The sequence below is a fragment of the Salarias fasciatus genome, chromosome 1 (genome assembly GCF_902148845.1).
Source record: "Salarias fasciatus chromosome 1, fSalaFa1.1, whole genome shotgun sequence".
Lineage (NCBI taxonomy): Eukaryota > Metazoa > Chordata > Actinopteri > Blenniiformes > Blenniidae > Salarias > Salarias fasciatus.
In genome coordinates, this window is record NC_043745.1 from 36,509,232 (window position 1) to 36,533,442 (window position 24,211).

General features: G+C 42.4%; 1 protein-coding gene across 2 annotated transcripts in view; it reads left to right on the plus strand.

Annotated features, from left to right (window-relative positions):
- Positions 1 to 24,211, plus strand: part of luzp2 (leucine zipper protein 2) — a 207,912-nt gene that overhangs the window by 96,412 nt on the left and 87,289 nt on the right. Inside the window, exons 2-4 of one of the 2 annotated variants that reach the window (XM_030092522.1) lie at positions 1,664 to 1,784; positions 5,640 to 5,710; positions 12,327 to 12,408. In XM_030092522.1, the coding sequence (XP_029948382.1) occupies positions 1,664 to 1,784; positions 5,640 to 5,710; positions 12,327 to 12,408 (274 nt within the window). The remainder of the gene's footprint in view (positions 1 to 1,663; positions 1,785 to 5,639; positions 5,711 to 12,326; positions 12,409 to 24,211) is intronic. The other variant, XM_030092532.1, reaches the window with a different exon arrangement.

Genomic DNA, 24,211 nt, shown 5'->3' on the forward strand with positions numbered 1-24,211 from the left:
AAAGAACTAAATGTAAATTTAAGGAAAGCTGAACTCACACCAGGTGCTCTAAACTCATGCTTACGCCACCACAAGTAGTGAAGTTTGGTTAAAAGACCTTCCTGTCAACAGATCAAGGCCCTGTTTACCCAACATTTCAAGTGAAAGTGCAGCGTTTTTCAATGAGTTTAAAATGATCTCCTTTTACATGGCAACTACAGAAACACTGAAAACAATGCAGTTTTCATGTATTCCAGTAGTGGGTACTGTTGTTTATGCGTATGTGTATTTTTATGTTTACGTATTGAAACCACTAATGTGCGTGCAGAGAACAACACGCTATAAATGTTAACAGTGACAAGTACCTGGACACCGCTACGGACAGGTGTCGAAGCTGGATCGCTATCACGGGTGACTCTCAGCTCTAAAACTACCGAGTCCCGGGAGAACATGGACTGGGAGTCATGACACCGAGGCTGAAATTGTTGTTATTGTGCATCTTATTGTGCTTATGAAGAACATTTCTAATATGGCGGGCATGGGTAGTTGCAGCATTTCAGAAAAGTGGTTTTCCCGTTTCCATGGAGACATTGTTTGAGCATTTTCAAAAATTGCCACCACCTTTGGGAGCTGTTTTCATTGGTTCCAAGCATCATTGTTGTGTAAATGGATTCACAAAATGTAACGAAAGTATTACGTTTTCACTTGAAAACACTGTCTGGCCTCAGTGTTTTGTTCTTGGTTTTTTTGCTCGTGATGCTCGTTCCACTCCTTGGAACCCTGCAGTCTCCAGTAAATCAATCATCAGTTGTGGCTTCTTCTTTAGAGGAAGCCGAGTCATTTCTTTTTTGAGTAAACTTCATACCTTTTAAAGCTTTTTCCCTCCGGATGGATCAGACCCTTTTGGTTTGGCTGCAAGTTTGTCACTCAGGTTTTCTTCACATGCCCAAGTATAATTTTACCAAACACATCTTGAGGTGTGTGTATATGTGTGTGGGCCAGAGGGTGTTTAATTTGACTTTGACGAATGGACATGTGAAGTTTGGAAATCAAACTAACAACCATAGGACTGAGAGAAAATCCACTCGACCAACTGAGCCACAACTGCCCGTTTCCAGTAAACGCTCAGTGAAAATGCCCCGATGTGGTTTATAATAATGGCAATGAAGAAAGTGAAATTCTTTTTACGGCCGCCAATGCGAACTGTAATGCTTGCTTTTCTGGAAGCTCAGCAATAAACGACAGGAATGCTTCTGCAGTGCAATTTAATGCAACTTCGCTCAGAACTGCAAAGAAGAAGAAAAAAAAACAGCGTTTGACAAATGTGCCCTTTACAATTTTTTTTTTCTTAATAATTGGATGGACTACATGAATATTTAAATGGGAAATGCAGGGGCATACCTCTGGTCAAAAGACCTATCTCTGTAAAACGAGCCCTCTCTAAATGGGTTGATTGAAAGGAGTAGAAGCATTTTTCTATTTCATTCATCCTGGGACTGTGCTGAGTAGATATTAGTTTTCTCCCCTATTGCTCTACCCTTTAGCTTTAACGACGGTGCTTTTAATCCAGTTTAAAACACCTCTTTCTCCCAAGGGTGCCAATAAAAAGGGAATTTTCTCAGCTAGTGGCGGACATTTAATGGTGAAATCTCACTCTGTTTTCTTCTTTTTCTTTTCTTCTCAACAGACAAAGCTATGATGGGTTGGAAAAGAAGCTAAAGGAAGTCTTCAGTGAACGAAGCAGCATCTTGCACCAGCTCTCCAAGACTTCAAAGGAACTGGACAGCATAAAAGGCAACCTTCAGGTCTGGTTTTTACCATTTCTCTTTGCAATGCAGCGGTGTTAGAAGGCTTTTTCCACTTCTTGGTTCGGGGGCCTCGGGTAATTTTTCTGCCTGTGTTTTCAGCCAGTCTGTTCGAAACCAACTGGAAGCGATCAAATATTAATGTGGGAATGTGTTACGATTTAGCAAGCCCACTTACATGCGTAAATGTGTTACATGTGTAGATTTTTTTTTTTTGTTTTTTTTGCTGTGTTGCCATTTTTTTTAAATTTTTTGTGACAATTTTCTTGCTCTGCCAGTCAAATGCTACAGCAACGGGGGTTTCTGCCATTGAGCTGTTGTCATACAGTGATCATTAGTCCAACATGGTTTGCTGTGGTATATTTCGAAATGTCCACTTTTGAATCTAACTTGCATTACCATCCAAATAGCAACAAAAAATGAGACTTATAGTCTGGAAAATATGGTAATGCTTTGAAAACCATGTAAAGCTGCAGTACTGACTGCTGAATATCACGGTGTATATCTTAGTATAACATTAATTTACGTTAAGCAAGGATTTAAATTTATGCAACGCAGTGTGAAAACGAGTGAACAACATAATAAAGTGAATACAAGTGGTTACACTTGAAAATGTACCCTACTCCATCTAAAAAAAAAAGATTATATTCTATATCGAGACATTTTTCCTTCTCACATCAACAGAGGACGACCTGCTGCCGTCAAGAGTTTGATGTTTGAGACTAAGCCAAACGTTTCTCTGCCAGATTAAAAATAAAGAGATTATGTATTTTAATACAATCCGATCAAAAGTAAAGGTAAGAAGTGGCATTCCAAAGAAAGAAGAGAGAGACTCACGTTTCTCAACGTGCTTTATTCTTCTAATTCTCTGTGAAAAAAATTCTGATGAACAAGTTTTAAGTACAGGGTAGAACATTTTTCAATTCGGCTATATCACAATAAAATGAACTTTTTCAAATAAAAGTAATGAGTTTTGTAAGTTATAGAAATAAGCTGTGATGTAAAGCCATCAGTGTGATATGTAGGATACACAGGATTATATACAGGCTGGATAATACGGAGTAAGCTGGATGACTGACTGTGAGGATCCATTCGACGCACTTCAGCTGTTATCCTTCAGGAGTGGCCAGATAGTCAACAAAACTCATCATTTAATGTGAAACTTCAGGTTCAAAATGAAGCTGAAGCCTTCTATGAGACTCAGTTCATGGGAGAAAATGGGATGTTAAACATAGTTTGGCACCTGTTAAACTTTATTATTTGTACTTTCTTAGTAAATCATAACAGCATCATGTCTGTGCAATTTGTATTCCCCCTGAATACATGCTTTTCACACACATATGCAAAGTTTTGAAGGTGTGTGCCCTAATTAAATTCATCCTCAAATACAAGCTGGTGGAATTACACACCCAGCTCCTACAGCGAAGGGGATTTTGCATAAGGTTGGATTAAAAATAGGCTCATAGGTGAGATATTATTCCTATTATTTTCCCTGAATCTGTTTATTCTGCCAGACGCTGGTCGGTTCTGGACATTTTATTAAACAATGGACCTTATTACACTGTATATATTACAATTCTCTGACATTTTTGAACAGTTATTTTAGTTATTCTCACCAGTCACTTCAGGTGACTTCAGGTCAATGATGAGCAGACACCATTCGGATATTTTAATGGTTTTGTGTTTTCAGACACATTTTTCGATGCAGCAGTGGTGCTAAACATCCCGACTGGATATTGAGATCAGGCGTGCCAGCTGCTGTGTGTTTCTGGGTTTCCTCTCTGCAGGACGAGGATGTTTTTAGGCTCGGGGTGAATTTCCCGAAAAGAATCAATAATCAAACTCTCCCCGCGTCGGTTGCGCCCGCGGTGACTTTAAACAGCTCGTGTCGTTCGGCCACCGCCGCTCCCGAGGCGAGCTTTGATGCCTGTTTGCTCCGGGCTCGCTCTGCTGGCATGCATCCTCGCCCTGGGCCGTGCGGCGGCGTGCGGGGCGGGGCAGGGCAGAGGTGGGGTTTGACTTGAAATAGTGTGCGGCAGAACAAATCTATTCTTCATGGGGAAAAACATCATCTACATAAACATCATCGACTTTTGAAAGAGAATGGAGCCGACGGAGGGGGGGGGAAGTTGTTTCGTGCTTTTTGGGAAGAAATGATGAAGCAAGTGTTTGTATTTTTAATAATCTGCCCTCCAGGTGCAGGTCAGCGACCCTCATAATTAAACTTTGTATGATGGGGGTTTATTCTTGGCAGCAGCTCGCAGGTTATTGTGAAGCTGTTAACCTGCTGGGGGTAAAATAGCTGCTTCACTGTTTAAATTCACTGTCATGATCTGATAACCTGAGGGGGAGAGTCCTTCTGCGGTACAACGAATGTGACACTGATTAAATATCGCAGGTATTTGCATACTAATTGTTGGCGGGGGTTACATAGGAACGGTCTTCTGAGAACTGCTCAGCGTTTTGGTACAAATGTTGAACTTAAAGGCAGGATAGTAGGGAGACGCCATTCAGCAAGTATAAGCTTGTGTTTCTGTGTGCATAGAAGATGTTACGTAAAACAAATGTTAATTCGATTTTGGCAATGACAGCTAAAATCCGAAAGACAATTGGACTCTGTAAAATGACTGATCAGGCAAATAAAAATATTAAAAAATATATATGTATTTTATGTTCACAGTTTCTTTTCCCTAAATTATGTATGTGTATTTTATTTTCATCTGACACTTTTTCCTATTTTAAACCTTATTTATTATTTATTCACTGTCACATCTATATATTTATTTCCAATCTTTCGTTTTCTTCCTGTATTTTTTTCCAACTATTTTTTTTAATTTATATCTGCTTTTTACATTTCTCTATTTATTTCTGCCTCATTATGTAAATGAGGGGGGCGGGGTTTGAAGGCACGTCTCGGCTCCTCCTCGCCTATTGGCCAATCAACTTGAACCTTCAGGAATTGACGGGCGGCTGCAAGAAAATGTCAAAGTGAAATAATCCAGAAATAAATACGGCGCATGTAAAACGAGCAGGCTGTAGCTGTTATTAGCAGTGATGCAGGAGTCGGTGGAAACGTGTCCAGTCGAGTCATGGTTCAGGCACAGATGATACAAATCCGTGGATTCACTAGGGGGATAATCGTTCCTCTCACTGTACACGTCCGACTCGACGTTAGCTTATTATCTTGAGTGCATATACATTCTGGAGTGTCGACGGCAGCTGTTAATTACATTTCTTCTCCGATTCTTCATATTCAACTTGAATTTGAATAAAGCGCAATCAGCGGCTGGGGAGGAGCCCGTTTCAGTGTTATGGAAATGTGCCGGTAATTACCACAGATATCACCTTCAAGCACGGTTTCAAGATAAACTATTTATCCTCGGAGTCGGCGTTTTCTCACGAGTCTGAAAGTTTCTATGCGGCTTATGACAAATAAAAATACCTCTGAGGGTTTTTCCAGCAATCAGAGGCCCCACTAATTCATAATTACCCATCAGGGAGGCGCTCAGACACCAGCAGACCCCATTCTGTACTCTTCAAGCATCTTGAAGACGCTCGGATATTCCTCCGCAGATTCTTGAAAGCCATTCAGTTTATGGCAGACGTCAACAACATTTTCCATCCACTTCGCTCACAGCTACAATACTCCGTACTGCGCTCCCTCATGAGTTCACACCAAAGTTTTTTGTTTGAAGAAACTTTAAATGTCTAACTAGCGCTTGAAACCTTTACTATCTCAGTTCAAAGAGTGTGTATACAGTGTTTGTCTCCCCGGCCCGCCGCCGCTGCTTTTGAAGTCATTTTTGTCATGTACTATGCAAAAACCGAGCCTTTCCTGTCTTTCTTCTCTTTCAGTCGCTCAAAAACGATGACACAGTGGCCAAGAAGGACGTGCAGCGGATCCTGGAGCTCAGCCACAAACAGAGGTAACGTGGGACGTGGCGGATCGCTCCTACGCCAGACGCCCGATACCCGCAGCGCCGCGCTGCTCACACGCGTCAGGACCAGTTAGATTACAAATTCATAACCGTCACAAATAATGGATGGCGATTAACGAAATCTAAAGCGTCGCATGTTTTCCGGTTTGTAAGCATTGCATTAAAAATTCATCAATATTCAAGGCGGAAGGGGAAAAAAGTAAGAAATGTGAGTTTCAGCATCACATTTTGCATCAATATCATGTTGATGTGACGCAGTAGTGAATATACTGCAGGTGTAGCGGTTTGCTCCGTCACCGAACAGTTTGATCCCATTGTGCATTTTCGTGTCTCAGCCCTGGAATGGACTGAAAAACTATTGCATTGTCCATCCATCGGTCTTTTTATTGAGATCATGGTCAAGAGGACTATATTGAAATGCTTTGGTGCATTTGGACATGCTGTTCAGGATTTCAGACTCATTAAAGTGACAGGCTTTTTTGCTTTTTTGAATTATTGTTATTATGAAACAGTTTTAAGGTTAAAACATGTATTTTATAATTTAAAAAAATATGAGTTTTTACATGAAATGTGCATTCCTTTTAGAAATATAGAAATAAATACTTTTTTAATTGAAAAAAATTCCATACAAATATGCATTTTTGTGAAAGTGTAAAAAAAAACATTTGTTTAAAATAAGACAAAAAAACAGAAAAATAGAAAAAAATGAATAAAAATTGACAAAATATTAGTTTTTTTAAATAATGTAATAAAATATGCATTTTTCAAAAATAATTGTACTTGAAAATTTAAAAAACAAAATCATTGTTTTTTTCCCAAATTAAAAAATCTAGTTTTTATCGTTTCAGTATGTACTTTCATGCATTTCCTACTGCAGTAGAAGCAGTAGAACGTATTACTTTGTAGTTCTTGCCTCAATAAGTTGCAGTGAGCAGCAGATTTTTGGCGGGTGAGGGTCGTTCTTGGGTTAACGGCTTTGCTCATGATCCCACTCCCTGCAGTTGTCATAAAGGAAACCCACAAAGCACTTGGAGAACATGCAAACTCCACCAAGACAGACCGAGAATCAAACCTCGATATTATTACTGCGAGGTAGCAGCGCTCACTAGCACTGAACAATGCCACCCACAAATTGAGTTTAAGTGAGCCTTCTCTCGGACTGTCATAACAATAACAGTCAAAGTTTATGTGCGCTGTAATCTGGCGGGCTTTCTGCCACGTCACAGCATGTTTTATTCATGGGGTGAAGTTAGCTTCATTGTCCCCTGGGGGCAATAGCTTAGCAGCCATCAAAACACATTAAACACACACATGAAACATCCACAACATTAACCACACATATAGTAGAAGGAATGGAAGCGAAGATAAAGCGGCGCAGGTCCATAAAGCACAGTGGAGAAGCAGTAAAATGATGGAAACCATGGCGTTTACCACATGCATCTTTAACAGTGATGGGTATTTGTCATGAGCGTGATATTTTTATACACATTTTCCTGATTTTTCCTGGATAAGGTCTGAGGTTCAGTGTGTTTGTCTTTGTATTGGTGAATATCTATGTGCTGTTGTGTCATATTGAATTGTCTGCTTCATGGTTAATTTTGCATACTCAGAAATGTGTCTACGCTGCTTTTGCGAGTTCAGTATATTTGTATGTTGGTAGAATGGCCGACCTTGATTGTTTTTGCATACAGGATATCGTTAAAATATGAGTAAATAAGTTTTAATATTCACAGCCTTGAAATACTAATTCAAATGTTCTTTTACTGTTTTTAATGTGTATCTACCAGTAAATAATGTATATTTAAGCTATACATATGGACAAAACTTAATATTATTGCTATTTTCTTTATTGTATATTAATATTTTGTCATATTTAATTCTATTCTATTGGTAAATATGTTAATGCTAGTTCAGTCTGGTGTGTTCATTTCATAGTATTTAACACTGGTAGATCTGTTGGTGCTCGTTTAATTTATCCTGCATATACAGTCAAAAGAGTAGTTTAATTGTTTAATATTAATTCTTCATAAAGAATATAGGTGGAGGCGGGCATTTCTGGTCCTGTAGAGCTGCACTTCTGCTTGTTTTCGATGTGCCTCTGCCCCAGCACACCTGAGCTGAATGAATGTCTCATAATGAAGGAAAGCCTGATAACGAGCCAATCAGTGATCAGGTGTGTTGAAGGAGTGCACGGTGAAACGGTGCAGGAGCGTGAACTCCACCGCCAGGAGCGGCCGCCTCTGATACCGGCAACTATATTACCTTTACTCTCAAATGTTTAACTAGTGCATACTTGGCTGTTTACTAGAGCTGGGTTAGTCCTTTTAATCAGTTTATATCAGTTTATGTGATCCAAGGAGATTATGATATTTCTGCAAAGTATTTCTATTATTTTGAATCTATCTATCTATCTATCTATCTATCTATCTATCTATCTATCTATCTAAAGACTGCTAGAGAAAGCAAGTACACGTTATATTAAATGAAAAGAAGAAAATGGCCTCATTAGGACTGGGTTGGCCGCTCTACTCGCTCCTGCAATCATGTTTCCAAAACGTATACGTCGATACATTTTTATGGGGAAGAGGAAAACATCTCGTGCGTATGAATTAACTCTGGTACATGAGAGAAAATAGCATCTTCAGGTTCAATTACCCTCCGTCGTATCAAAGATCTGATGAAGACAATCAGCTTCCACCTTTCAAATGACCTCCTGTTACTGATATTAAAGGTGTTGTCCAGCTTGTTCATGTAAAGTGATTTCCCCCGGTGAACAATGCCTAATTCAATCATAAATCTTATATATTTGGAAATAATGTCTCAGTAGTTATCCTGTGAGGAAAGTACACGAGGCATCAGCGACTTCATGCTTTTATGTTTTTTGCAAGCAAAGCTGAAAAAGTGTTTACCTAAAGCGCTTTACCACCTCGGATTGTCTGATTAATGTTGTGTGTAATGAGACTGTTAATGATTAGGAGTCATTTGTGGCCTCGGCGCTCTCCGAAATGTGGGTCCTGATTGAAGTCCGGCCTCCTGTGTGCACTATCCTGATGACCAATCGATAGCCTATCACCAGTCCACATGGCAGCTCTCACATGTCATCAAGCTAAAAACCATAAAGCAGCGGCTGCTCGGCTCCATGTTGCCTACCTAGCATTTTCTTTGTTCGCCCTCCTTTTTTTTTTTTTTTTTTTTTAATGTTATTAATCCACCTTTGGAGTTCCATGTCTGCCAGACGTGATTACTGGCTGCCTCCATCATGGTGGATGTAGACAGGTGATTCATTGAAAGTCATTTATTTTTGACAACCCTTAACGGGGATTTGATTGCTTTCTGAAAATTATTTTTGCTACAACCTGCAAAGCAACAAAAATGTTTACCAGCAAAACAGGGGCAGATTGTTAAAAAAAAAAAAAAAAAAAGTCATATATTGACAATTTCACAAAAGAAACATCAGCTTAAGTTATTTGTGCAAAGTAATGTGTGCACCAAAAGTAAAACATTCTTTTATTGCTTGGTTACCGCAGCACATCTAGGTAAACAGCCTTCTACCATTGGAAATCCTGATGATTTCCCTTCAAATGTTGCCACATACTCAAGGAACGGAAATGGAATTGTGGGACGAGTGGTCGAGCTGAGTGTGTTTGCAGATGGTAAACAGCTTTTTCAGCTTCTGGTGCCGCCGCATGCCGACAGTCAGGTGTCTGATCTCATTGCAGGTATAGAAAGGATGAGCTGGAGGGTAACATAAGACTACATAACACATAATCATAAGATAACATCACTGCATAACAGAATATCTTGACATTACAGCAAAAGATAATGTAAAATACTATAAAATAATAATCTGAATTTGCAAAAGAACTGCTAATATTTCCAAGATAGAATAAAGAATTGACTGAAAAAGATGCTTGAAGTATTTCAGATGTGAAAAACATTCATATTTTCAGCGTGTTGCGTTGGATTGGCTGTATTAAAGAGTTTTCAGAGGGTGTTAATGACCTGTAGCTCCGTCTCGGATGGAGGCTGCAGCAGAGGTTGGAGCTCCACAGCGGGGAGGATGGTGTGGGAGACGTTGTTCATGATGGATCTCTGATTGGCTAGGATAGAAATGTAATCATCACGTGGTTAAGCTGCAGTATTTCCAAAAGCAAAAATCAAAATGTGAAACTTTCTCACAAATTAAAATCACAATACACATGAACATGCATATTAATTGTGTATCAATACATTGTATTTTCACTATTGTACTGGAATACCTACAAAAAAAAGAGGTAATACTTTAATCCAAAGCCAGTGTCCGCAGTTATACTCAGATAAATAGTTCTTCACTCCCTGTGCCACCGGAGTGCCAGGCTTTGTATTCCACGTTCCCTTTGCTGACAGTTTAAGCAGTTTGCTGGTGTTTCTACAAAATCTTTCAGTGTCTCGGATGCAGTAGATGGGAATATAAATGAAATACCAGAACAGCGGCGGTTGACTGGCCACTGTGAAGAAAAACGTTTGCGTGGTCGAACTTATGCCAGCAGAGAGAAGATCACTGGCATGTGAAATACAGGCGAATATGAGCAGTGAGCTCCTCCCTGCATTAACGCATCGCGTCGCCGCGTCGCATTGAAATATACCGCTGGTTGACTACATTCACCGGCTTGGCTTTGACCTACGTCATAAACTTTTAACTTTGCAGCCACGCTTGGAAACTGTAAACAGACTGTTGCTTTTAATTTAAGAGGGGTGCCCTGTGATGTGATTTCTACAAGCGTTTCTGAAGCCACTGACCCACATCACTCGCCTGTTTGATTCATAATTCATTGTGCATTGCTGTTATCGGTGCACAGGAGCATCAAACACACTGAAATACCCATTGCATTCTAATTCACAACATTTAAATTTCATGTTAAATGTATAATGAATGCAGCACCAGTCTTCATACAGCATGCATAAAATCAGTGTAGCGCGCTCCGAAATGCTGCATAATACAGTGTAAGCAGTACCGCGCTCTGACTCCTCTTCTCATGTAACCAGCCCCTCTTTTTATACCAAGAATCTAAAAGACTTTTTCATTTATGTTACATTGCTATATGTCTGTATCAGCTAAAATGTGCATTATAAAGTGGATGTTCATGCTTTACATCACGTCAGCTGCAGCTGAACAGTCAAGCATTTTTTTTTTTTTTTTAATGTAATCAGAGTGAAAGATCAAAATGCTTATTTACGGTTTGAGACACAGATTGGGTCAAATTTTACCCATATTCTCTTGGAAGCCCATTAATTAAATGAGTTCACGTGCACACAGCTTTGTTTTGATGGCTTGACAAAAATAGCTTAACTACCTGGCTAAATGGCGGCCTAGCCAAGTCATATGCAGTGGATGGCTAATGAAAATAAGACCATGTTCACATTACTGAAAACGCAATTTCTGTCTCAAAAAAGTTTCACGTTCACACAGCAACGTTTTGAAAACATCTGTTTACATGGAAATAATGCCAGGCCAGTGTGCCAGGCCACAAGTTGTTGCTATTGGTTGTTTTCCATCATCATGAACAACGGTGAATACAAAGACATTCATATGGACAGATCATCCAGATTGCTATTAACAGAACTCACCTAAGACCACCTCCAGGAAATTCTGGACTGAGATTCATGACACTTTGGAGGGAAATGTTGTTATTGTCAGTCTCCATGTGCATGTGCTGAGCTTCATTGTTCATGTAAATGAACACTCAAAATACAAGAAAACTGTTCTGTTTTCTCTTGAAAAATGAGTAAACAAGCTTATAAATACCTCATAGAAACAGACCAAATCAACAGACTAATTGCATCTGACTTTCTGACAATTTTTCAAAGTTTGTAAATGGTATCAAATGCAGGTTATTTTAGTTCAGGGGCCACATACAGGTGAGTTTATCCTGACTGCGGCCTGAGTAGCAAGATCTACTAATGAAGACTTTTGAATGAACATCTTCTGTGTTCTCCAAACGTTCTGCGAATGTTCACACTTGATGAAATCATTTCGGAATAATTTAATGTCTCTGTAGCTTAATTGGCCTCACTAATTTCTGCATCCCTCAGCGTGCATGTTTTCACAAACTCACCCGTCACGCTGAGATTTTTGGAGCTATTGCGATCTTACTGCCAATATTGCAGCTTTATTCTGGGTGTTGCTGCAGTGAGCTCTTCAATTCTGGCTGTCAGTGTTATATCACCTATTATTAATTGCAATGCGTAATTTTTACGCATTGTAAATCATCCTGCTGGCCTGGACGGACATTCAGGTTTCCGATTTGACCCAGCAGCCACATGTTTACTACCGTATTAAATATGTTCACTACATGCGAAAATGATGATTCATGCTCAACAATCAACAAGAACAGTGAAGGGTCATCCAGGTTTATTTTTCATCCATGTTGGGCGTCAGGGGGTTAAATGAACATTTTTCATCATCTTTTCACAGCGCGATTCATTCCAATAGATTTTCCTTGTGCAATTTAAGCAAAAGAAAATAGAAATCAATTTTCCCGTTTCTTGGTCAGAGACGTGGACGCCCCCCGAGTGTGCGAGGATGTGCTAACAGAGTGTTTCTCACTCCCCTCTGTCTTGACAGGGAAGAGATGAAGTCCCTCCAGGCGGCCTTGCAGAAGCAGCTGGACGAGGCAAATGAGCGAGCGGAGAAGCAGCAGGCCACGGTAAGACAGAGCCGAGCTGACCGCCGGAGCTCCTCTGACCGGCGCCGTCACCTGTCACAGACGCCCCTCGCCGAGCCCCGCTCATTACCCAGCTGCCTCCGTCCACCAACACCTAATTGAAACTCCCGGAAAAAAGCAAGAAAAAATCCAGTTCCTCTAAATGTCCAAAATGCACAATTTATCATTTTAAAATTCTATAAAGTAAAAAGCCTCCAGATTTATTATATTTTTGTGAAAAAACTGCAAAGGTTTATAAGCCGACATCTGTTTCAGAAAATGCTGAAATAGTTTGTTTGCTGTGATCTCACTAAATTAAATTCTGCTGATGATTATGAAGATTTAAATATTGATTTGTGAAGTTTTTGTGAGATAGTAAAAGGACCTTTTCTAGATTTAATTGAGTTGAATTAATTGGTGATTTTTGTGGAAGAGTTCATGATGTGGGCGACTGTGCTTGAGCTGGCAGAGTGGTCATCAGGCAATGGGAGGTTGTTGGTTCAATTCCCTAAGTACCCTTGAGCAAAACACTGAAGCCCAAACTGCTCCCAGTGAATGGACTGAGCGCCTTGCGTGGCAGATGACAGTGTAATAAAATATTTGAGTTCCGAAGCATTTTGTTAATAATGTAATGAGTTATTATGTTACTGTTACTTTAGAAAAGCTTGTTTTCCTTGTCCGTTTACACAACAACAATATTTGGAGCCTCACAACTTTTTGAGAACAGTCTGACTCAAACTCCCTGGAAATATAGGAAAATGCAAGTTTTCAGAAACGGTGCTGCTGCACAAGTGTACTGCGGCCGTTTGAAAGGTTCCTCTGCATATGAGAGTTGCCGCAATAGAACTAGAACTTGGTCGTCTTGGTCACATTGTTCTCTGCCTGTGTGTGGTTTCATTACAAAAACAACCAACAGCTCCGTAGCCTGACAGGCCAATTACAGTATTGTCAGTGTCTATGCAAACGCAAAAAAAAAAAAAAATTAAAAAAAAAATGCCTTTATGCTTTGAACGTCATGTTAGTGAATTCAATGCATGCATGTACTGTATGTCTTTTTCTGGCTGCAGCACATTGATGGTAGTGGAATAAATGCCGAGAAATGCTCCACAGCATGAACCCAGATTTACCTTCAATTATACAGTTTTTTTATAACAAAGAAAAAATCAATTATTCTAATGAGAACATTTTATTACCAGCTGAAATAAGGAGTGCATGAGTGAGAGCACACATGGAGATATTATAATAGGTCTGCATGGTTCTTTGCCTCATTACATAACCTCGATTCCTCTAGTGGCCCCCCTGCAGCTCTCATAAATTGACATGTAGATAAACAGTTATATTCCTTTTAACTGTTGTAACGTCATTCATACAGGTCTTGAAGTTAAAGAAACGGCAAATCTGTTTGCAGATTCACATGAAGACCTACTTAAGGCAGTGAAATGCTCCTCTGCAGCTCCATGCTCATCTTAATGGTGGAATTTTGTGTAGTCCTATTGTACTTCCCAAATGCCGCCTCTATATTTTCTTCATTTTTGCACATTTCTGTCTTGTCATCTTGTTTTTCTTATGTAATTTTTGGTTTGTAGGGCATTGTTAAGAAATACATACAAAAAATTCAAATATGTATTTTTTTTAATATATATATATATATTGACAGTATGGGCCTCAGGAAAGGCAAGAAAATCCAAATATATGTGCCAAAACATGAGAAATAAGCTAAAATAGAAAGTGTAGAGGGTGTATGAAGGTGTTGTGAAGTGGCCGTGCATGTGCTCAGTCTCAGCGCATCGTTCCGGCTCCACATCAACAAATCAGCGTGAAGCCTGTCTGGCTGCTCCGACAGCTCCAGCCCTGGATCGCTTCTGGGACTTCTCCATGTATGCTAATGAAAAGCACGTCCCATAATAGTCCAGGATTCTTATGCGCAGTCACGACGGCGAAGGCACACCATGACATTACAATCGACAATCAAATCATCGGCCCTACGCGAGATAAACAGTGGTACAGTAACATTTCAATGACATTCCTCTCGTTTTCCTTTGGAGTGGTGGCAGATCCCTCTCTCTGTGTTTTATGGCTTCACGTTGACATTTATGTTCGGTTAAATGGTATTTTATTGCCCCCTCTGAGATTTGAGATTAAAAAGATCACCTCGGCAGCATGCAAATGCCACACATGTTCAATAAAACTGTGACACAGTCTCTGGTCCCCTACATGTCGAGTGTGAAATGAACAGCGGCGGAAGTCGTAAATTACAAATACAAAAGAATCACTGCAATTGGCTCCTTGTGAATTTTTTTTTTAATCCAAATTTTTTTAAACATACTTTTTTTTCTCTTCTTGATGTCCATTTTGTTTACCTCTAATTCTATTGTTTTCAAAAAAAGTACTTTTCAGTGTAGTACATAAAATTTTAGCTTTTACAAAATATAAAAGTACTTGTGTGTAGAGCAAGTATATTACCCTTGTACAGGTAAATAGCATAAATTGTGCGATATTAACGATGTAGCTTAAAGTAGTACATCAGCAGTTGTATTAAAGCGACACTAAGGAACTTTTCAACCTTAATAAAACATTTTAATATCTTTTGTGATGACACATCGACTTACAACGGGTTGAATGACCCCTCTGTCACGGGCTGAGGGCGTCAGTATTGCTTTCACTTGGACTAAGAAACTGTGAGGAGGGTGGTAGGAACCCAGCACACGGCATGTGTCACATTATGATATAATATTGTTTAGCCACCATTAGATTCATTACCTCGTCGCTATCCGTCCTTCACACAGCCACTGGAAACAAATGTAGGCGAGTTCAGTCTGACAGCATGCCACCGGGAGCAGCATTTTACAACGTCACGCACTAGTCCTCATGGGAACTGTAGTATTCCTTTAGGCAAAACACTACCGCTTTTGTCCACTGGCGCCGCCAAAATCAACGGAAACTAAAAGTTCCTTAGTGTTACTTTAATATCCACATTTCCAGTCCTCTTCCAAAAGCCAGGACCTTCTTGTCAGGAATCCAGTTTGCACCATGTGGATTGTCAGACTGTTTACTCAAACTTCTGCTGTGGTAAAGTTAAAAATAAAGGACAGAGATGTTGATGTGTGGAGGCAATGAGATTCAAGCCAATCTTGACCTCAGGCAATGTTCTGCTTGAGGAAGGCTTCTTTGCCTTGGGTATGCAGTTATTGATTTCTCCTTATCTCACACTGTGTATATTTTTATTTTAAAAAAGCAAGGTGCCTTTTTAACTGATTGTACAATGCTCTCTACCTCTGTCTCTCTCAAGAGAACAGAAGTAATGGCGTGTTAAAATGAATTAAAATGCATTTCAGTTATTGGAAATAAAGTAGATTGGGGCTTTTTTCTTTGACTTATGAATACGGTGGGGCTTTTTTCTTTGACTTATGAATACGTTGGAATGTAATTGTTCTGAATCAGACCAGAAAAGCTCAGTTAGAAGTTCACATTTCCACAACAACACTTTGGAAACAATGTTGGTTTGCACAGAAACTACAGAAACACTGAAAATGAAGCATTTAACATGCCAGGGCACATGTTGGTGCTGTTTTTTATGTTTTTTTTTAATGAACCCAAACACACGTGTGCAGAGAGCAATACGCTCTACACATCAACAATGGCGAGGACACAAACATTAGCATAGACAGACAATGAAGTTGGATTGTTACTACTGGTGGCTGTCAATGATAAAACTACCAAAAACCCAAGAGATGCAGACTGAAAGTCATGGGACTCTGGACACACACATTGTTGTTACTGTCTATGGCACTAATTCTTGGTACCTAGGAATCAGTCCTCTACCCAAAAGTACCAGTTTTCAAAACTTGTACAGTTGTGTGTGTAATGTGGTAATAAATGTTAATTTGTTGCTGGCTGCAGACAAGTTGCTAACACATACTAGCGTGCTAATGCATGCTAGCATGCTAAGTGTGCTGAAAGCAAGAGTTGTAGCCATAGATCTGATGCTGCGAACTTCTTAGCCTTGAGAAAAATGTCATGCTTTACCAGGTCCTTCCAGATTAGAAGTATTCCTGCCGCAGCATCACATTTTGAAAAGTGGAGCTGTGATTTGGAGCGCTTTCTGTCAGCCACAGTACACTGTTGACTGAACGCTCGGCGACTGACGTCATTACGCTCTTGAGCGTGCAATGCTGTGTTCATGTCCTACTTAGAAAATTGCCTACTCTTCCACTCCCTCACAGTCACAAGCGTGACCAAATCATGGTACCATTTGATTTTAGGTGCGTTGGTACTCAGTAGCACTGACGGAATTCGGTCGGTACCTACAAAAGCACCAAATTCAGGACCCATTCTTAATTAACACCCAAAATGCAATGAAAGTTTTCTGTTTTCAGTTTGAAACATTGCTATGTAAATGGGAACTGAATTTTCTTCACCAACAGTGATTATTAACAGATTAAATTCAACATGCAGTCCTGGGGCCAACGTCAGTCCAGCTCTATATTTAATCTTGTTAAGTGTAAACAATACAACAAAATCATGAATTTGATAAAGGTATCTTCTGTTCCTCATTTGTCCACTACAGGTGGAAGTATAGCTTGACGAAGCCTTGATCTATGAGATCTAGCTGTCGTTACCTCACTGCTCATGTAATGGCATTACTGTCGAATTCATGCCGTGAGTGTGTGTGCGTGAAATCATGCTCTCTGGAACGCTACAGAAATCTGAGAAACACTGTGACAGGCAGGGTTTACAATGGCACCCCAAGGTTTCTCAAGAAAAAATAAAAGTCTTTATATTTACAGATTTTGAAATAAATGCTTGAAGTGTTAACAATTGTAGGATGTACCAGTGTTATAAAATGTGGAGTTGTTGGCTCACAGGTTATTTTGCTGTAGATTTGTTGGTCCCTCCCTCTTCATATCAAGCTGAGCTGTGTGCCCCTTGATGTTACATCCCCCTTTAAGATGGTTAAAAAAAAAAAAAAAAAGGCCAAGCTAGGAGCTGGGGGAAACGCAACACTTATGCGCAGGCCTACTGGGCTGATGTAAATAGCTTCAGGTGGTGAGCGGGCAACACAAGGTACACAACACAAAAGAACTCAGGTGGCCTTTTCCAAAGGAAAAGGGGAATTTATATAGCAAAGGATATAATTAAACAGAAGCAGTGTTACAAACAAATTCACAAGCTACAACAAACATAAGGCCAGCACTCAGTCAGCAGGCTTTAAACAAAAAGCTGGCAAAAAGCAAAAATGGAGAGAGCTAACGGAGGGCAGGAGGACGCAGGAGAAGGGCCCTGTGGGCGATGCCACTAAACACAAAACCCTAATCTTCCCCTACACCTCAACCCTGCGACCCCAACTACCTTAACCAGTGACGAGCCTTAACTAACTAACTAAGCCTGAACCTTACCTGCCTGCTAAAGAAGATCGTGGCAGTCGCCCACGCTTACCTAGTGTGTATAGACAGGATTTTTCCTACGTGCAGAAATGTAGACCCCGGGGTGTCTTACCTGGAGCCCTTCTCCAAGAAAGAAGACAATACAGAAAAATGGGGGAGTCTACAAAAACACACTAGGTGGGGGACAGGTAGGTTTTAACAAAAATAGGCCCACAAACAATAGTTTGGGTAAGGAGGGCAAAACAAGAAGTCTCAAAATTCAGACAAAGCGTCAAAAATACTCTCCAAAAGGTCACGTGTTCTCTCCCTCACACTCACACAGACCAACACAAACACAGGGTGCGAAGCAATATATACGGGCAGGACTGGAGGATGATTGAATGATCGGCTGATGGGATGATTGGAGACAGGTGTCCAGGATGACTGCTGGCTGGATAGGTGAGGTCTTGGATGAAGGGCTGGAGAAAAGAAGGAAAAATGCCACAACTGGACACCTGGGGGAGACAGACATGATCAAACCCGGACACAAAAGGGCAGCAGCCGTAACACTTGAACTAGCTTGACTTTGATACTGCTGCATTAAAGAAATGTCATAAAAAAACAACAACAAAAAAAAGCAACCAAAGCTGAATTTCTAACATTTTTCAGTCTAAGATCACATACAACACATTTATACTGTTCACTGCTCCCTCTAGAACTGCCACTGTATTGTGGTGGAGGAGGATGTGAGAGCCCACATGATCCCAGGAGCTATGTTGCAGGGGGCTTTATGCGCCCGAATAGGGTCTCCCATGGCAAACAGGTCCTGGGTGACGAGCCAGACTGAGAGCAGTTCAAAACTCCTTATGAGAAGGAATACAACAACGGTCGTGATGTTGCCCGGTATGGCGCAGCCGGGGCCCCACCCTGGAGCCAGGCCTGGAGTTGGGGCTCGTAAGTGAGCGCCTGGTGGCCGGGGCCCATGGGGCCCGGCTGGGCTCAGCCCGAAGGGACGACATGGGCCTGACCTCTGGTGGGCTCACCACCCACCAAGGGAACCGTAGGGGCCGGGTGCAATGTGGATTGGGTGGCAGCCGACGGCAGGGTGCCCGGCGACCCGATCCTCAGACACAGAGACGAGCTCTAGGTACACGGAATGTCACCTCGTTGGTGGGGAAGGAGCCCGAGCTTGTGAGAGAGGTTGAGAGGTACCGGCTAGATATAGTTAGGCTCACCACCACACATAGCTTGGGCTCTGGAACCCAACCTCTCGAGAAGGTCTGGACTCTCCACTTCTCTGGCGTTGCCCGCGGTGAGAGGTGGCGGGCTGGTGTGGGTTTGCTTATAGCCCCACAGCTCAGCCGCCATGTGTTGGAGTTCACCCCAGTGAACGAGAGGGTCGCATCCCTGCGCCTTCAGGTTGGGGACAGGTGCCTCACTGTTGTCTCGGCTTATGGGCCGAACAGCAGTGCAGAGTACCCGGCCTTCTTGGAGTCCCTGGGAGGGGCTCTGGCTGGGGACTCCATTGTTCTACTGGAAGACTTCAATGCCCACATGGGCAGCGACAGTGTGACCTGGCAGGGGGTGACTGGATCGCACGGCCTCCCCGATCTGAACCCGAGTGGTGTTTTGTTATTGGACTTCTGTGCTAGTCACGGTTTGTCCATAACAAACACCATGTTCGAGCACAGGGTTGTCCGTAAGTGCACTTGGCACCAGGACACCCTAGGTCGGAGGTCGATGATCGACTTTGTTGTCGTGTCATCTGACCTCCGGCCGTGTGTTTTGGACACTCGGGTGAAGAGAGGGGCAGAGCTGTCGACCGATCACCACCTGGTGGTGAGTTGGATTCGCTGGCGGAGGAGGAAACCGGACAGACTTGGCAGACCCAAACGTGTTGTGAGGGTCTGCTGGGAACGTCTGGTGGAACCCTCTGTCAGCATGGTTTTCAACTCCCACCTCCGGGAGAGCTTCTCTCATGTCCCGAGGGAGGCTGGGGACATTGAGTCCGAGTGGACCATGTTCTCTACCTCCATTGTCGAAGCAGCTGCCCAGAGCTGTGGTCGTAAGGTCTCCGGTGACTGTCGTGGTGGACACCGGAAGTAAGGGCTGCCGTCAAGCTGAAGAAGGAGTCCTATCGAGTCTTGTTTGGCTCATGGGACTCCAGAAGCAGCTGACAGGTACTGGCAGGCCAAGCAAACTGCAGCCCGAGTGGTTGTGGAGGCAAAAACTCGGGTCTGGGAGGAGTTCGGGGAGGCCATGGAGGAGGACTATCGGTCGGCCTCGAAGAAATTCTGGCAAACCGTCCGGCGCTTCAGGAGGGGAAAGCAGGTCTCCACTAACACTGTTTACAGTGGAGGTGGGGAGCTGCTGACCTCAACTGGGGATATTGTTGGACGGTGGAAGGAATACTTCGAGGACCTCCTCAATCCCGTTGCCACGTCTTCTGTGGAGGAAGCAGAGGTTGAGGTCTCAGAGGTGGACTCGTCCATCACCCAAGCTGAAGTCACCGAGGTGGTCGGTAAGCTTCTCGGTGGCAAGGCACTGGAGGTGGACGAGATTCGCCCTGAATGTCTTAAGTCTCTGGATGTGCAGGGACTGTCTTGGTTGACACATCTCTGCAATATCGCGTGGCAGTCGGGGACGGTGCCTCTGGATTGGCAGACTGGGGTGGTGGTCCCCTTGTTTAAAAAGGGGGACCGGAGGGTGTGCTCCAACTATAGGGGAATCACACTGCTCAACCTCCCCGGGAAAGTCTATTCCAGGATACTGGAGAGGAGGATTTGACCGATAGCCGAACCTCGGATTCAGGAGGAACAATGCGGTTTTCGCCCTGGTCGTGGAACACTGGACCAGCTCTATACCCTCGAGGGTTCGTGGGAGTTCACCCAACCAGTCCACATGTGTTTTGTGGACTTGGAGAAGGTGTTCGACCGCTTCCCTCGTGGTGTCTTGTGGGGGGTGCTCCAGGAATACGGAGTCTGGGGCCCCTTGTTAAGATCCGTCCGGTCTTTGTATGACCGGAATAGGAGTCTGGTCCGCATTGCCGGCAGTAAGTTGGACCTGTTCCCGGTGCATGTTGGACACCGGCAGGGCTGCCCTTTGTCACCGGTTCTGTTTATAAACTTTATGGGCAGAATTTCTAGGTGCAGCCAGGGGCCGGAGGGAGTCCGGTTCGGGAACCACAGGATTTCATCTCTGCTTTTTGCAGATGATGTTGTCCTGTTGACTTCATCAAACCCAGACCTGCAGCATGCACTGTGGTGGTTCGCAGCCGAGTGTGAAGCGACAGGGATGAGGATCAGCACCTCCAGATCCGAGGCCATGATCCTCAACCGGAAGAAGGTGGCTTGCCCTCTCCAGGTCAGTGGAGAGACTCTGACCCAAGTGGAGGAGTTTAAGTATCTTTGGGTCTTGTTCATGAGTGGGGGACGGCTAGAGCGTGAGATTGACAGGCGGATCGGTGCAGCGGCTGTAGTGATGCAGTCGTTGTATTGGTCCGTTGTGGTGAAGAGGGAGCTGAGCCGAAAGGCGAAGCTCTCGATTTACCAGTCAATCTACGTTCCCACCCTTACCTATGGTCATGAGCTTTGGGTCATGACCGAAAGGACAAGATACTGGATACAAGCGGCTGAAATGAGCTTCCTCTGTAGGGTGGTTGGGCGCTCCCTTAGAGATAGGGTGAGGAGCTCAGTCATCAGGGAGGAGCTTGGAGTCGAGCCACTGCTCCTCCGCATCGAGAGGGGCCAGCTGAGGTGGCTCGGGCATCTGGTTAGGATGCTTCCTGGACACCTCCCTAGGGAGGTGTTCCGCGCATGTCCCACTGGGAGGAGACCCCGGGGAAGACCCAGGACACGCTGGAGAGACTGTGTCTCTCGACTGGCCTGGGAACGCCTTAGGATCCTCCCAGAGGAGCTGGAGGAAGTGTCTGGGGACAGGGAAGTTTGGGCATCCCTGCTGAGACTGCTGCCCCTGCGACCCAGCCCCGGATAAGCGGTAGAAAATGTATGTATGGATGGATATCGAAACAGGTCGCTCTTGAAAATTAGACTCTATCCTGGGTCTCAATGGAACTCACCTGTATAATTGAAGGGTAAACTGGGGGTGGCGTGGAAAGTATGTTATGTGACCTTACACTAGTTATTACACCTTTAAGTGTCAGTGTTGTCATGTGTCCACTGCTCTTAACAAATGTGCTGAGAAAAATCAGTATTTGAAATTTTTACAATGGGAGCCTCTTGTGGACCAGCTTTGGCCAATGACCTTCTGTTTAACACCCCTGTTCTGCACCACAATAGCACACGCACATATTCACAAATAAAGGCACTTCGAGAGCCAGTAAATTAGCTCTGGATGTTTGCTGTGGACTGTGGGATAATACCTACGTATGCTCAGGGAGGACTCAAACTTACAACACTCTCATTATGTCTCATTATGAGCGTGAACCACTACAGCACCGACCAATCTTGTTTGAATTCCCAGGTGGCAAAAGCCTTACTGAAAGATGTCTTCTAAAATTCTTCAACTGTCAAATATGTTCCTCTTTCTCGGTATCTTATTTTATGATTTCGCTTTTTTTGGTCTTTACATTCATAATATACACTGTTGAATCTGTTTTATTAAATAAAAAAAAAAAGTTTTTAAAAGAATGTCAAAATCTACTTTTTGTTTTACATCTTGATTTTTTTTTTTTTTTGTGTGTGTGTGAAAACTTTTGCAGCAAGCCAACTCTGTCACACATATTGTGTGCGCAGAGGTCTTATTTTCCTTTATTTGCCTATTTGATGACTGTCTTTACATGTTTTAAGGCAGATAATGCTTACACTATTTGATTAATTTTACTGAACAAACATAAAAATGAAAACATTCTTTCAGCTGAGTAGCATTTTATAGAATAAGTCAGTAATTCTTTTGGCTAAAACCTAAGTGCTGTGCCAGGATCTAGGTCTTTTTTTCATTTATTTATTTATTTATTGCACTATTCCTGCGGGCTATGGCAGTGATTGAAAGGCTCAAACATGAACTTTGATGTTATCATGCCCTGCTGGTGGATGTGAGTCAACCAGGTAAAGCTTACTTTACCGTTCCCCCGGGTGTATACCTGGCATGCAGTGACCTGCTCTATGAATCTTTCCCGCTTTGTCCTCAGGACAATCTTGATGACCTCTCTCAAGGACACTAAATCCCTGAGAAATAAAGAAAAAAAAAACCTTTTTAAATGAGCAAAGAAACAAGAGAGAGTTGAAACCTTGACCTATCTATCTCTCTCTTGCACACAGCATTCATCTGTTTGGAAATGTGGTCGCTCATGGCAGCGTTTTACCATCTGCAGGAGTCGTTTGAACCACAGCCTGCCTGCTAAAAGTACACACACACAAGCCACAGGCCGGCGCCATGACGACATGCAGGCCTCATGATGAAAGGCCTGCGATAAACAAAGATATCACTCTGACATGATAAGCATATGGGCCATTAAATTTGACACACGGCTGGAAAAGAGGCTATTGCTCATTGCAGGACAAAGTCAATTGCTCAGTGTAGCACATGTCCTGCAGTCAAACATTTCTGGACATTTGTTGAGATGAACTTGATTTGGAAGATTGTTGACCAATTAAAGCGTAGGGCCTGATCTGCATTGCATTAATCCCTTAAACACACACACACACACACACACACCCACACACACACACACACACACACACACACACACACACACACACATACACACTGATCGACCAGGATGCAGTGAAGATCACATCTGACAGATTTAGCACGTTGGCCTTCATGAATATTAAAATGTCAGGTGTGTGTTCCTGTTTATGCTAACAGATTAATCTACAATGGAAATGTGATTTACTACGCCTGCTCAGCCTTCAGCAGAGTTGTTATTGTGGTGAGAGGCATTTCTCCAGCTGCCCCCCACGACTTTTGTTTGTAGACTTTATTATAAGGTAATTTGTTCGTTGTGTCACAAACTTTTGATTAATTATGTTGCATTTTGCATCTCTTTTTTTTTTTCAAAAAATACAAAAATTGTTTACAGTAATGATCTGACACAATAGATTATAATCAAAAATGACACAATCATCTTCCTTGAGTTAACATGGTAAAATAGACACAACACCCTCATTCTTAAACACCTGTTTTTACAGGACTTTCCTGCTACTTACTACGGCCATGGTGCACATGTGCAGTAGTGTACGCTGTTGACTCAAGACGGAGACCAAGCATTTCCAGAAAGTGTTGTTTTTGTCCGTTTACAGGCTCCAAGCTTTGCTGACGTGTGAACAGACCCCAAAGACGTAACAGAAGTTTAGTGCTTTCACTCGAAATTGTTGCTGCGCCAACGGGTCCTTAGTCACTATAGCGCCAATCTTTTAATAATGTGGTAAAATTCACCCTCTGGCTCACATGACAATGTTTTTTGGGCCTCATCAGGACGT